The sequence below is a fragment of the Candoia aspera genome, chromosome 6, assembly GCF_035149785.1.
Source record: "Candoia aspera isolate rCanAsp1 chromosome 6, rCanAsp1.hap2, whole genome shotgun sequence".
NCBI lineage: Eukaryota > Metazoa > Chordata > Lepidosauria > Squamata > Boidae > Candoia > Candoia aspera.
The window spans coordinates 36,842,837-36,859,058 of NC_086158.1; the positions used below are offsets into that span (position 1 = coordinate 36,842,837).

Sequence of the window (16,222 nt, forward strand, 5' to 3'; positions counted from 1 at the left end):
CGTGAGCCTTGGTCATTCGGAATTGGGGTGATGTTCTCTGGAGGAGCAAGGGAGCTGCCCGGTGGGCCGTCGCTTCCCTTCGCGGAGGCGGGATCTTGAAAGCCCTGATCTTCGCGGCGTCTTGGTGGAGACGCGAGCGCAAGGGTTGCAGAGAACAGCTCGGGGGCTCGCCTGGGGAGCTGCCGCCGAGCCATGGTGAAAATCGGCTCCCAGCCGGTTACAGTTGTGCTTAAGCCGGAGAAGAAGGCGGCGGTTGCAGCCAGCTATGGGGCCAAAGCAGGAGGCCTCCTCCTGTCCCAGGACGCGGTGAGTTATGTAGGGATCAGGTCTGCATTTCAGTTGATGATGATGAATAAATGAACGCTATCATGAAGAGTCGCCGACACTACGATTTTTTTTTTTAAAGTTGTAGCTGTGTTAGACACAGTTACTGGAAAAGAAGGCCCGCTAAGCATAGACGCGATTCTGGGGGGTTTCCTAACCTGTCGCTTGCCGACCTTTGCGAGGATGGGACTATTGGCATCGCGCAGTGTGTCTTCACAGTTCTTGAGTAAAACCGGTAAGACCGAAGCAGGTCGCGCCGGCGCTAGAACCGAAGAAAAGCCCTTTCCTCACGAGCGATTCGAGCCGCGAGGAAGACCAGAAATAGATGCGTAGAGCCGGGGAAGGGATCACGTCTCGTTAAAAGTGCTTCTGTTGTACGACGCGTCTCTAGCGGGGACGACTGATGAGCAAGAAGCTGGGGAGTAATTCCCTTTCACCGGCAAGCATAGTATAGTGGGCATGTTTTCCTTTCCACACGGATGCCAGGAAACCAGAAGTGCCTGTTGTTTGTTTCAGCTAATAATGAATTAAACCAAAACAAACAAAAAAACCTCCTTCCCTCAACTCTGTCCAGTGTCAGCCACTTGGGCTGATCTGTTTCCATCAGTTCCTGCCAGCATAGTGGAAAATGTGCTGCCTGGGGATAAGGGGAGTTTATACAGCCAGTATTTCTGGACATCGAGTTGGAGAAGGCAGCTTTAAAGGGTTCTGCATCCTCTACAGGTTGTCTGCAGTACAACGACTGGCAACCAGGCCCATGAAAGTCAACTATTCCTAATCGCTGCAACTCTCTGGATTTAGACAACTGTTTCCTAGTTCTGAAGGGTCTTTTAACTTTGATAGCACCAGCAACATTTGCATGAAAGGGGTTTATTCAGTCCTTCCCTTCACTGCCTTCCAAAGGTTTATCCTCTATTGTTGTGCTTCTGAATGTACACAGATAAAATTCTTTTAAATGATCATGATCAGAGCCTGGCATCTCTGTGCCAAGATGGTAGGATATGGATTGTTTGACACCTCCAAAGATCTACTACCTTTAATTTAAATAATAATAATTTGATGGTTCTTACGTTATTTCCTCTTGTAGATTGGATACTTCTAGTGAAAGCAATATCCTTACATTGGGTAATGCTCTGAACCTCTGACTGGATTCTCTATTCTCGCTCTGGGATTGGCCCAGCAAACTTGAGTGATGGATGTTTTAGATTATTTCTGTTTCTTTGACTCAGATGAATGGCTAGCTTTCTTCTTAGAGTCTTGAATATCTCCAGTTATAAAACCAAGGGAAAAAGGCCAGAGATTTCTGGGCAAGCAAGTCTATTTGTTACCATGGGGACTTTTTCTATTTTTCAGTCCTTCTGAGGATTGTTCTGCTGCTCCTATGTTCTCTTCTAAAAATAATGGGAACTTCATTCTTTGTTGTTTGTGTTGTTATATAATACCTCTACTGTTTATCATGTTGAGGACCTCTTATCCCAATAGCAACAGAGCATTTTTCTATATAAGGTGAAATCAAGTTAAGGATATTTCTTTTCCCCGATTCTCTTGATCTGCAATCTAAAACAGAAGGGGTAATTTTTCTGTCTTCCACACTCAGCATGTGACTATGTCAATGGCTTATTTTCAGGCCTTGTGGTTGCCATGAATTGTGGTTGCATTAGTAGACGAGATTGAAAGATACAACCAGCTCTCCTAATCTTATCCTTAGGAGGCATATTCTGGCGAGGCCATATGTGGGTGAACTTTTGGTAGCCACATATTGCATCTGTTTGTGCTTTGACTAGTGTCACAGGGAGGCCAAGTGTGTGGCACCATAGCATACGCATGGAGCGGGCCAAGGTTTCCTGGTATCCGTTCCCCTGTATTTGGGAGAAGAGTCTAGGACCTACACTGCATACACAAGTCCCCTTCTGTAGAGTCAAAAGGGGTTGAAGGTGGCTGTTACCTTAGGCTGAAAAGGTAGCATTAAATTCAATTTAAAAGGTTTATTTTTATGTTATTTGTTAAACCTTCTGCTTATTCCCTAAGCTCTCTGTTTTTTGCTCTCATGCAAGGACATCTCACTACCTTTGCACACAAATCTTATCAGGCAGCATAGTTTTCAAATCCCTACCTGTAACACGTTTTATTACAAAAAGTTCTCACGTTGCTGCCTTAATACAATGTTCCCTGGGAGTTGTTTCTTACAGCAATAGAGAAAACAATCTGGGAAAGTCCTGAAATCCCAATTTGCTAGAAATTCAAAGTCTTCAGGGAGAGATAATTATTCCCTCTCTGTTTAGTTAGATGTCATATTGGAAGCAGAGGGCTTACGTCCTATTTGATGAGCTTTGTAATTTTTTTTTGAAATGTTGGCAATTAGTGTTTTTCATTTGTTAATTCATAAATTCAGTCATAGAGCTACTTAATGGAAACAACTCAAGGTAGAGTGTTGGTGCCACATTAACTGGACTAGCCCCACCACCTAAACAAAAATGGATGTTTTGTTTTGCAATCTGACAGTTGGATTGACACTGGAGGTGTGTTTCACATTAACAATGAAGATAGTTCCATCAGAGGGGATGGGGTGGGGGAAAGATTAAAAAAACATCCATTATAACTGTGTCTACTTTTTAACTGACTTTAAACTGGCCTAGATGTTTTTCATGGTCATGTGATTCTATGATGCTCTGAGGAAATCTTGGCTACTTGATATCATGACATATATTGGTTTTATCACTCTCTTAATTTCTTTGTTCTGCTTCCTGGAAAGACTGGAGAACAGATTCATGGCACTCCAGGGTATCTGCATGCCCACAGACAGCTTCCCTGGTGCTTGCCAGGTTCTGCCTATTTTTAATTTATGTTTATGTATTTCTTAAAAGTAGCATCCTGCAAAGCAAGTGGCATTTTCAAGCAAGTATTTCTTTATACAGTTGTCATGTCCAAGAATGCTCTGGGCTGCCATCCACTCTAGAGGCATAAAATCTATAAGTAGCTTTGTTTGAAGTGTGTCCATGTACCTAGAAAAAAAGGAAGTAGTAGGAAGAATTGGTAAAAAAAATTCTGAAGAAGATAGAGGCAGAAGTGAGAAGCCGTTTCATCAGTTTGTATTCTGCTAAATGGGTGTTTGTGAGTAGTTGTACCTATCACTGGCAGACATTTTGAGGGCATGGATATACCATGCTCTCAAAAATACTGAGGACGCCATCCTATTTTATCAGATTATATATTCCAGTATTCATCCTGCCAACAGGGATAAACCTGGCAGAATATACCTCCTGTTCTTACCTGTCATTGCAGGCACATTAGTTTATGTGCTTTCACATTTCCCCCAGCTGAGTATCAGTCTGTGGACTCCCAAGTTAAGTGAGATAGCCTGCTTCCTTATCCATTTATGATTTTTCTTCCTTTCCTTATATTGCAATGAATATGTTTGTTTCTAGTGGATTCTTTATACTATATACAGTACAAGGCTGTTGCATGTTATACCATTTCCTCATCTGATGCATATGAAGCCATGTCTGCTTTAATTATTGTAGATGGGAGATTAGCTATCTACAGCTAGCCTTCTTTGTATTACTTGACTGTAGCCTGCTGTTACAATGTTGAATTGGTATCATCATTGGGTAGGCTGATCTCATGGACATTGGAACACACAGTGATATAATTTGTTTTTTTGAAATTTATGTTCCTCTTCACACCCTCGCACAAATCTGTCTGAGACAATGTGCAAAGTCAAATTAGAATAGATGAGTTAAGAAACCAGAATGTGAAATGGCAGTTCATTGTTGTTTGTTTAGACTACTTAGGAAGGTTTCATGTACAACCATAAACATGCTACGTCAATAGAATAAAAGAATCAGAGTTAGATTGGGCTGTTTAAGCCAATCAGTCCAACCTCCTCCAGAAATCCAAATTAAATACCCCCATCATATGGCTGTCTAGCTTCGCTTGGATGCATCTAGTAAAAATTCCTCTAGTAATTAGTTCTGCTGTCAAGCTACTCTTACCCTTAGGAAGTTTTCTTTAACATTGTCAGTATTTACCTTCCTGTAACTTAAATCTAAGGGACGCGGTGGCGCTGCAGGTTAAACCGCTGAGCTGCTGAGCTTGCCGATCAGAAGGTCAGTGGTTCGAATCCGCGTGACAGGGTGAGCTCCCGTTGCTAGTCCCAGCTCCTGCCAACCTAGCAGTTTGAAAACATGCAGATGTGAGTAGATTAATAGGTACTGCTTCGGCGGGCAGGTAACAGCATTCCATTTAGTCCTGCCGGCCACATGACCACGGAAGTGTCTACAGACAAACGCCGGCTCTTCGGCTTTGAAACGGAGATGAGCACTGCCCCCTAGAGTCGGACACGACTGGACTTAATGTCAAGGGAAACCTTTACCTTTACCTAACTTAAATCTATTATTTATTTATTTATTTATTATTCAAATTTAGCCACCGCCCATCTCATTATGTAGAGAAGGAGCTCCTTTTTCTTATTATAATAGTTTCTCCTTCCATGAAATCCTACTTAATGCTGTGAGTTTATTAAAAACTTTTTTTAAGTCCAAGATTTGTGTCTGATATCAAAATAAGTTAGCTGGTCCTATTGTGTTTCCTCCACATTCCAAGGAGAAAGTGGTCAGCAAGTCAAGTAAATGATATTTTTACCTTTTATAGCCATGCTATTCACCTTTTAAAACATTCTTTCACATTCTCAGGAAACCTGTTGTAAAAGAGAACAGAGATGTGCGCAACATGGAAAAAGGAAGCTTGGCATATAACAGTCCTGCTCAGGATATTCTGCATTTACTGTGCTGTCCATTGTACTGTGTTGTCCAGTGACCCTGCCCCTTTCCTTTAAACAGGAGAAGCAGCCCTTGTCTTTGCTGCTGCGGAGCTGGAGATCTCTTCCTTACATCTTCTTCTTGGCCCTGGGGCTTATGCTGTTGCTGCTCGGCCTGATTTTAACATCGACATACATCTACAGATATTTATCTCTTACTCACTCAGTTGCTCACATGGGTATGGATATGGTAGGTATGGTTTGGTTCACACCATCCACACAATCAGAGGATTAACATTTCCAGCTTAAAGCTTGTAAACTAATTGCTCCACTGGTCTGTCTGAGCTACACAGCAATCCGAGACAGCTGAGCTTCCCATTTCAGGGAGCCGAAGTAGTTTCAGTATAAGTTCCCCTTTTAAATGTTTCCTAATTCAATATTTATTTGATAGATCATGTCTCATATATGACAGATATTTACAGACAGATGACTTAAGTTAACATTTTTTGACCCCAGTCATAAAAAAATATTTTTGTTTCAAATGTCTTTATTGCTGCATATATTTCTGAGGTAGATTCACACAGAGTGCATTTCCAAATCATACTCCTGATATCTGGGGTTTCTGTGATATCTTCTTTAACTGAAATTTAAATAAGAACTTTTAATATTGCAATCATGGATGCTATTTTATATTTATATTTAAGATACATTGTTTTTATCCTATTTTATTATCTTTTTAGCTTTACTGTAAACCACCCAGAGTCCCTCTTTTGAGAGAGATGGGCGGTGACAAAATTTGATTAAGAAATAAATAAAATAAACTGCTTTTTGCTTTTGGTAGGTCCGCTCAGGCAGGTTACAAATAGTAACCCAGGGAAAAAAGGAGGGGAAGGCTTTCATTGTTTATGTAAAGCACCTTAATATGGTGGAGGAGCACTGGATTCAGTAACTGCCAGGTCTGCCTTCAAAACAAAGTGATCCTTGTGATCAGACCATCCCTGGGTGTCCCTTGAAGGGGTGAACCTAATTTCACACTTTGTTCCATCTCATATTGTCCAGTATCTCATCCTCAGCATCTGCATAGTAATGTTTTGTGAATTAGCTGAGTGGCTTAGTGACTTACATATTACGTGAAAAGGCTGCTGCATTAATTTCTGATGCTTCTGTTTCAGCTCCTGACTATTAGGTTGATTACATTCAAGAAGAGACACCATACTTTCTTATGATCATTCTTTTCCCTCGGATAAGAAATCCTCAGCCTATTAATCTGGTAGATGGTGGTGTCAGGCAGAGAGTTTTACATTTATTAGGCATTGATGAACTTTTTGGAACAAGCTGAACCTGTCCAAGAGAGAGAGGCTCCACTTGAACCAAAATGGAAGCAGACTAATGGTGCATATCATCAAAAAGGTAGAAGGGCGGCTTTTAAATTTTTCCATGAATGGAGATGATCCTTCAACTTTATATACTTGGATTGACAAAGTTCCTCATCAAAATCCTTAAGTAAACTTAGCAGTCATGAGATAAGAGGCCCTGTTCTATTACTGATCACTAACAGGTTAAATGGACAATTTTCTCATTAGAGGTAAGTAAGAAGTAAGGATTGTGTTGAGGCCAGTACTTTTTCACTTGCTCATAAATTATCTTGATTTGGGGAAGAGCAGTTAGCTGGCCAAATCTGCAGATGATATCAAGGAGGTAAAAATCAAAAGTGACTGAAGAACTCCCAAAGGTTTTCTTTAAGCTGGGTGAATGGTCAAACAAATGACAAATTCAGCTTAGTTCAAATAAATCTGAAGGGGAAAAAAAGTCAATTCACATATACTGATTGGGTCTGAGTTATTGTAACTAAGCAGGAAAAAGATCTTGGGGTCATAATGGATAGATACCAACTGAGCTGTGAAAAATGGAAATTCTGTAATAGGGAACTTTAAGTAAAGGATTGAAAGTAGAAGTTCCAATTTTGTATTGCCATTATACAGATCTACAGTATATACATAACTTGGGACCTGCATGTAGTTCTGGTTTCCACACTTGAAAAAGGGTATAATAGAGCAGGAAAAAATGTGGAAGAGTGTTCCAACACCTTTCCAATAAGAAAAAGCTAGAATTTTCAGGATTCTTTAGCTTAAAAAGTTCTACTGAGGGGGACATGACTGAGGTATATAAAATTATACATGGCATGGAGAAAAGAGGAAAGGTAGAAACACTGGGACTAAGGCTATCCAATGAAGCTGAGTTGAAAGATTTAAAAAAAGGAAATATGTTATATAGCACATAATTAAACTATGAAATTCATTATCACATGTCATGGTGATGGTCAACAATTTAGATGGCTTTAAAAGATTTCATAAATTAATAGGGACAGGTCTATCAAGGGCTATAAGCAAAGATTCAGTGGGTTGGGAGCAGGATCCTTTCAAATAGCACCTTCAGGGGAAGAACAGTGGAAGAGGGTATATCTTCCTCTCCTGCTTCTAAGCAGCCCAGAGGTATCTAGTTGTGAGAAACAAAATTAATTTTCATTCCAATTTTTATTTTGCAGTTCTGCACCTTTTAGTTGAATAGAGATGGAAACCCAATATGGACTCTTAAAGCAGTCTTGATTGAGACCATGGCTCCTCAAAGCAAGATTTTCAGATCTGTTTTAAGCAATTTTTGGTTCAGATCATGGCTCCAAAAAATTATTTCTAGTGCAGAGCTAGCCCAGTTCAGGCTTCATTCAGTTCTCATTCTGTCTTCCAATAGGTCTGATTCCTGACACCTAGCATCTTTTGGTTTGGTTCTGACTTCATTTGCTCTGAGTTAGTAGACTTTATCATTATCCCATACTCTGTATTCACAAAATCAAAATTGACTAGAAATGGATCAGACTGGTCTATTTCCAGAGCAACTAAGGGTAGGTTATGGAGTTTTGTTCTGGCTCACAAAGTGGATCTATTTGTCTGCAAATTGCTAATATAAACTTTTCACTAATGATTTATTAGCTTATGTTCCTATTGCCTTCTAGTTTTAGGCTACATACACTTTATCACTTCCATTACTGTAATCTTCCTCACCAAGTGTTCCCATTATTCCCTGCTTCTTCAAACTAAAAAAAAAAAAACAGCTGTTGAGTCCATCCACAGGATCCAAAACACAAGCATTTCTTAAACCCTTTCTCTACAGGTGTGGGGTGTATCTGATCTGATGGCTGGGCTTTAAAGGATTAATACATCAAGCTACTACTATTTTTCCTGGAATGGCCATAGGATCAGTATTAATTTCTCCTTTACTTCCAGTATTGTGTCTCTTTAGAGCCTGTGTTAGGACTCCCCCCCCCCTTTTTAGCCACATATCTTTCCTATTCCAAATAACATTCAGTCAGTCAGTAAGTCCATATACAACTTGCTTTGGAATTATTTTTACCCCCTCAGAATCACATAGGTTATCAATTTTGTATTGTCACCCAAACTGTCAAACATTACCATAAAGTAATTTTTTAAATGATCAAGATTCTTGAGTAGTATAATTGGACAACATATCAGTATAGCCAGAAGAGAAATGTTGCCAAATTGAAGTTTTTCTCTTTAGGCAAAAATTATTATGATGCATCATTAGTATGTATCAACCATAACTGGCCATGAATTTTTGTACTCTTAATGCTTCCTGTGCTTTCAGTTGAAAGATTTCCTACATAATTGGTTTTCTATTCCTTTTCTGTGAATTCACAGTTTCTACTGCTTGTGGTTTCACATCAAGAAAACCTTCTGCTGGAGGTCCACTGAATAATTTCCATACGGCTTTAGCAAATAGAGGCTTGTTTTGATGGTTTCGGTCTTTCCCCATTAATTTTCCTGGAGACTCATCCTTGCTGGAGGATGTTCTTCCTCTGTAGTACCACTTTAAATTTAAAATTTACACTGGAACCACTCCTTGTACCTTTTGTTAATTCCCTTTATAGCATGTAATTTCTCTCCATTCCAACTTGCCCCTCCTTTACTCCCTTTTCTGACATACATGAGGGTGTCTGTGTGAGAAATACTGCTTCTCTACCTCTCCCCACTCAGCCTTCTGATTTCATGCAATAAGAGGAGAGTATCAGCATGTGGCTTCCCTCCCTCCCTTGTCTATTCACCTCCCATCTTCCTGATTTATAAAAAAAACAGTGAGCTTGAATCAAGCAGCAAGAAGAGGCATTTCAGGGTATTATACTTGGATCCAAGATGAGCCTTTCATTTAAAAAATAAATGATCACGGCAGGAAGATTATGTTTCATTTGAGTAAATACAGTATACAGAATATCAGATGAGGCAGTTATAATCTGCATGACATGTGCAAATGTAATGAATCCCAGCAGTACTTTTGAAAAACTGCAGAAAAGCCACTTTAGGAGGCTACCACACTGAGAAGGAATATGGGGCTATTTAGGCAATTACAATCCATTTGCAAATTGCTCTTTGCAGTCATGTTTACAAGAATTCCATGTGGAAATAGGGAAAAAACCCTGTAAATAAGAGCAAAAAAAAAAAAGGTAGAATATTTTGGAATGCCTTTTTGTGACCAAAATTGCACTCTCTTGTATTAGAGTTATCAGACTTGGACTGCAAAAATACATATATCTAACCCTGAGTTAGAATTTTCTTTATCCCATTATGCCACCTTGTGGTTGTTCTTTTTTTTTTTTTAGCATAGAAATGATGGACCTTCCTCTGGTTTTCTTTAAACACCCACACTTGCATGCATAAACATATATATTGGAAATGTATTATGTATATTTGTATGTAATCCCACAGAAATTAGGTACTTACAGTGCAATATTTTAGGCAGTCTAACAGAAAAATGTCTTAATGCTTCAAACTTATTAAGTATTTAGAGATTATTGTACTAACACATGAAATGATAGTTAACTTGAACGCTCATATTTGTTATAGGTCAAAGTATTCTGTGATGAGTGTGGGACTCTAACCTGAGCAAAGATTACTGGAGCAGATTTTATAACTATAACAGAAAGGAGATTTATTTTCAGAAAATACATTATAGGGCTAGGCAAAGCCTAGCATATAGCTAACCTCATCCTACCAGGTGGCATATTCAGAAGTATGTACCTGGCTAGAAAGGCAGAAGGAAGTGATCTCAGTTTAACAATCTCATAGTCAAAGAGCAGGCAGAATGATAGACAAAAACAGGACAGAGGTGAGGTCAACACTCAGCTATAACTATCTTATACTGAATTGTGGTCCCTGGGAGTAAAATGTCACTTAGTTTTAAGTCTATGGCATATTCTGCAATCCAGACCTCAAACTGCATATTTAAAAGGTTTAAAACTGAGGTGGCAATAAACATGGACCAATAGCTCAACATGGAATAAAGCATCTGCCTAGATTTCCAATTATGCTTGTGAACTTTTTATTTAACTACTGTAGCAAAGGCCAGAGTATTACGATGATGAGGAAGGAGGATTGGAGTGTGACTACTTTGAATTTGATGATTCCTCTGAAATCAGGACAGTGTATGAGGATGTGAAGATATACCTTGGAGAGGATTATGAATTGATCAGCATCCCAAGACCCAACATTGGTCATCCTGCTGATATTATCCATGATTTTCAGCAGGTAAGGAATTTGGCTGCGTGTACTTTGATGGATGTGTCTAAAAACACAATAATAAACATTCTTTAAAGCAGCTTTCTTCAGCTCAGTAACCAAACCTAATGCCATCCTGATGTGTTTCCATTCTCCACCCTGGCTAGGAGTTCTGGAAGCTGTAGTCTGAACACATTTTGAGGACATGAGGTTTGGAAAAATGTTTAAAAATCTATGATTTGAAAACAGTAACTGGGTCCTCCCAGAGGGCAAAAGATTAGGGCTACCCTGACCAGGTGAGACCAAATAAGAATGTCCTGCTAAAAGCACTAGGGGTAGGGCCATATATTTAGAGTTTGCCAGCAGTAATGAGTACTGGGTTAAATAAAGGAAAAGTATAGAAAATTAAAAAAATAGAAAATAGAAAAGAAGTTATTTCCTCAGGCACATTCTAAGGCAGTATAATGGAAGAGCAACAACAACAACAAAACGCATCTGTGAATCTAAGCCGTACATTTCCCTCAATCCACTCTCCTGATTTATACATATATTCTACATATATTATTTTTTATTTGTACCTCAATAGTTCTATTAAGAAATGCACCAATAATAATAATTGGTAGAGTCATCACTTGTTCTTGGTCTAGCACATTAGCTTGACATTTGCACCTTTGTAGGCACAACTGGGATGGAGTAGTGTACCAGGTGTACTACTGGTGAAAAGAGATATACCATTTTTAGCTATCTGGAATTTGGACAGTTTTTATATATCCCTGTTTGATTATCTCCCATCACAAACATATAATGGGATGATGCTTACTGTGAAGATAACAAGGAACTTTAATAACCTTTTGTGATTTTTTAAAATGTATTGGTCTTGACTGGATATGTGCTACTAAAGGTTTAGTCTCTCATTCATAGCCTTCTAGTTTGTGTGTGTTTTTGTTGTTGAGTTTTTGTGTTCCTATCCTTTTCTGGCTCTTGCTAGGCCACAGCTGGAACTGGAAAGGAGCTTCCTACGAGAAGAGTATAAAAGATTAAATCACATGATTCCAGTAGCCTTTTCTCTGAGAGCTCAAAGTGACTGTCATTGGTTTTTCTCCTAATATAATCTTTGTAACAACAAATTTGTGAAGTAAGTTGGGCTGTGTGTGCATCTTCGAGTCAGTGTTAACTCCTGGCGACTGCTTGGACAAGTCCCTGAAGTTTTTTGGCAAGATTTTTCAGAAGTGGCTTGCCATTGCCTGCTTTCTAGGGCTGAGAGAGGATGACTGGCCCAAGGTCACCCAGCTGGCTTCATACCTAAGGCAGGACAAGAATTCATGGTCTCCTGGTTTCTAGCCTGGTGCCTTAAGTTAGGCTGAGACAGCATGTAATTGCCCAACGTCACCCAGTGAGCACTGAGATTGATGTGTAACTTATTTTTTCTGTCCAAATCAAACATTGTCACCTTTACCATACACTGGCTTTAAGCATCCCAAATTGTTCTGTGTGAGTTCTTGGATCTGTTTTGAGCCCTTTCAACCTGTTTTGACCTGATTTTGTCTGGTGAGATTTCAGGGATTGACAGCTTATTATGATCGAGTAGTAAATAAATGCTACATTGGTGAGCTGAATACTACTATTGTCATGCCACTTAAGCATTTCTGGGAGCTGAAGCTTAATATAAAGGTCAGTCAATTTATTCTATATTCGATTATAGTTATATTCTATAACCACTACACTCTTCCTTGAAACAGATAATGCATTCCCTAATCATGTCAAAAGAATACTGTTAGTGCATTTATCATGTATTTCCTTAGCACTTTTTTTCAGATAGCCATATACATTTCTTTTTAAGGAAAATGTTGATTGATTGTGAAAATAGTATCTTAGGTTTCTTGGAATGGATTATTTAACCTACAGGTAGGATCGTTTGCACAAACCAGGCAGTTTTCAAACTACAGTTATATATGAACATTCCTATCATTGCTATTATTTGTCCAGCTTTGCTATTATCTATCAAGAATTATCTAGTGCTGTGGTTCCAATAATAGTCACCAGTTTAGGAAGGCTGTCATAGAGTAATGGAATCCTGATATTTGACTTATAAGAAAGTAGGATTCCCAGTCTCTGTAGTATTTTGGTTTTGATCTTTGAATGAAGGTTATAAATTAATTGAGAAATTCTCACTCAGCGTTGGTAGATTATCACCAGATAAACATACAAAATAACGATCATTTTGTAGCTCTAATCCCTTTGTTACCTCAATTTATAGGTTGCATTATCCTCAGATGATAGAAATGACTTATTGTTGCTTGAAATAATATGCTGAAACTTTGATCTTCATTCCTGAAGAATGAAAATAATGGTATTTTGACTTGTTGAAGAGATGTTTCTTTCCTGATGTTAAAAGAAGCAAGTTCTTAGTGAATTGCAAATTCTTTGATTGCAGAAAGGGGAATACTTGCCACAAACCAACATGATCCAGGAAGAGAGGATAGTGATAGAACATGTCACTGACTCAGATCTGTTTGGCTCCTATATTCATAAACTCTGCCAAGGCACAGAAACCTTCAGATTGGACCATAGGATCACAAGAAGACGTAAGGGGATCATCATTTTATTACTTTTGCTGAAGTTTGTACTATGCTTCTCAGCTGGGCTGTAAATTTAGAGCAGTTATTATTTTTCAATTCAACATTTGATATTAGCAAAAGATGAAAGATACTGATAGAGTGAAGCTATTTTTAAAATATCACCTAACTGTAAATTAATAAGTTCTTGCATATATGATATTAATATATCATGAATTAATGCATTCTTGTATATATGATAATGGGCTCATCCATACAGCTTCCTTGCCCCGGCTTGAAGATGCCTCATTTACAACTTGCTGAGGATTTTCCCTCATAGTTGAACTTCCATCTAATAACCATCCCACTGCTGAACAAGGTTGAAGCCAGTCCAAGGTGTTCCAGTTTGAAAACGAAGTTTCCTCTTGGAAATTACAAAAAAAACTCCCATGCAGACATTCTAGGAGTCTTTGAAGGTCAGTGACCTGATGAGCTCCAGTTGGCCCCTGTAGGACCAACCCATCCAAACAAGCTTCTAACTGTGCTGGCTGCTTATTTAGTTATGGTTCAATAATACAGTAGTAGTAGATTTTTTTCCAACTCCAGGCACTTGGTAAATTATGGTTTTTGTATTTTGTTTTAAATTGTATGCACCACCCAGAGTTACTTTAGTGAGATGGGCAGCTATCTAAATTGTTTAAATAAACAAACAGCAAGGCAATGGCTATAAACTGCAAATGTTGAGAGATTAAGGAAAGAGTAATTTGTGTTCTTCACTGGCAGTTTAAAATTCAATGTTACAAAACCAGTGCAATTTTCATTTCTTTTTTTAAGTTTGGCTAGATGCTATTTCTATAACAAATAATTGTAATATTTTAACATATTTAAATCATAATATTTTATTTTATGTAAATCATTTGAGGTGAGAAAATAGCTTTTGAGAGCTGCGTTCATTAATACATGACAGTACTAGTAATGTTGGCATTGGTGAAAGGTCCCCTGTGCAAGCACCAAGTCATGTCTGACCCTTTGGGGGGACGTCGCTTTCATGATGTTCTCTTGGCAGACTCTAGCGGGGTGGTTTCCCAATGCCTTCCCCAGTTGTCACCTTCCCCAGCAAGCTGGGTGCTCATTTTACTGACCTCGGAAGGATGGAAGGCTGAGTCAACCTGAGCCAGCTACCCGAGAGAGAATCCAGATTCAGCTGGGATCGAACTCGGGTCGTGCGGAGAGTTTCGGTTGCAATTCTGCCACCTACCACTCTGCACCACGCGAGGCTCAATGTTTGCATTACTTTCTATGATTTGTATTGTTTTTGTACTCTTATTTCTTATTTTACATATTTAATGTAGAAATTAAATGGTCGCATCGCTTTTTTGCTCCCGAAAAGGTCCAAGAAACTCTGACATAATTTGGCCTTCTTTTCTGGTTCCTTTTTCCAGATGTCCATCAACGAGCTACTGAAAAGTGTCATCACATTCGCCATTTTGCAAATACTTTTGTGGTCGACACAGCAATTTGTCAGCCATTGTGAGAACTGCCACTCAGATGTTTTTGCATCCTGGGCTTTACTTCTCTTTCTTTCTTTGTTATTAAGAAAAAAATGTGCCTTCCATTGTCTGTTTATTACTAAATTGTTAAGTTACTTGTGTGTGACACTGGGCCAGTGCTTAATTTATATATAAATCCTCAGTAACTTTTCTGTAGTGGCAACTGGCATAATAATCCCTTTTCAGAGTACATGATGTCCTTTGAGATGTCTAGAGATAGAAACAGATAAAGAAAAAAAGAAAAAAAATCACAAGATAGGTAAAGGTAAAATATTGTCCTTATGTTTCTCTGCCCTTTCTCATGGACAATGAATTACTGTGGCATGTGCAGCCTCCTTGTAAGGACATCTGCTGAGTATTGAAAGCGTATTGTATATAGCAGTGTAGTATTAATAAAATCACTATAAAATTAAATCCTGAAAGTGAAGAGGAAGGCGCATCGAAATCAGTATCTATAGTCTTAAATAAAAATCATATTCTTAAGAGACTTGGTTATTCTATGTCACATCATGTGGCTTTTGTTATGTTCTCATTTCTCTGAAGTAATTTGTGTGTACACAGAGTCTCTCTGCATGTGGCATCAGACAAAAACTTAATCAATGACAGTAGCTCCAGCTTAGGCAGTGGCCAAAATAGATTATTTAGTAATAATCTGATTCATTGGCTCCTTACAGAAAAAAAACAACTACTACTACTTTTGTCTTTCTGGGTCACAATAATAAGTTAATAAATGCTTAATTCCATTTACTTTTTGTATCCTGAATTGCAGATTCTGTCAAATGAATTGTCTGTGCAATAATTTGAGTTTTGGTGGTACAAAGAATATATCAGATTTCTACTAGCATCTTCATTTTTTGTGGAAGTCAGGCTGGACATTCATATGAGTAGGTGCAGCTATTGCTTCACTAATAGATTAAGAGCTAAACTGAACTTTAATGCTTAATTTAAGTAATTAACACTATAGAAGCTACTTTAACTAGATATAATTAAAGTTGCTTGTTATAGCAGCTCTTGACTCAAGACATTGGTTCCATAGTGGCTTCTGAATTAGAGTCCTTGGGCTCAGAAGGTGACAGTATCAAGATGGTAGTTGTGAGATGGACTTTGAGGTACCATTGGGCAAGTATTGCATACCTCTAATGATGGGGTACTAACTTTTGGGGTGTTAATTTAGCCCAGTTTAAACATTTGTTTAAAAGCCCCCCAAAACAGTAGATGAAAGTTGGAGCGGATTTATGGAGGATTTATGCTTCTATGGGCAAAGTGTGGAAGAGATGCATGCATATAATTGTATAGCTTTCGATCTGGGAAACATTTGAGTTTAGAATTGTCTCATTTTTCAAAATATACCTGCATTTCATCTTGAACTTTCTCTTCTTATGATTGAGAGATGGGCTAGTTGTAGTGGATAAATGGCCGACCTTTGTCTAATTTAAATGGTCCATGTGGCATTTTTTTTCTCTAATGAGGTTT

The 16,222-nt window shown here is 38.5% G+C and overlaps 1 protein-coding gene across 1 annotated transcript; it reads left to right on the forward strand.

The window, feature by feature from the left end:
* Positions 1–14,999, forward strand: LOC134499861 (integral membrane protein 2C-like). The gene is made up of 6 exons (XM_063306730.1): positions 1–306; positions 5,163–5,330; positions 10,486–10,674; positions 12,205–12,315; positions 13,079–13,229; positions 14,642–14,999. Exons 1-6 carry the CDS (start codon positions 193–195, stop codon positions 14,731–14,733), a joined length of 825 nt encoding a protein of 274 aa, XP_063162800.1. The 5' UTR covers positions 1–192; the 3' UTR covers positions 14,734–14,999.
* Positions 15,000–16,222: the final 1,223 nt, after the last annotated feature.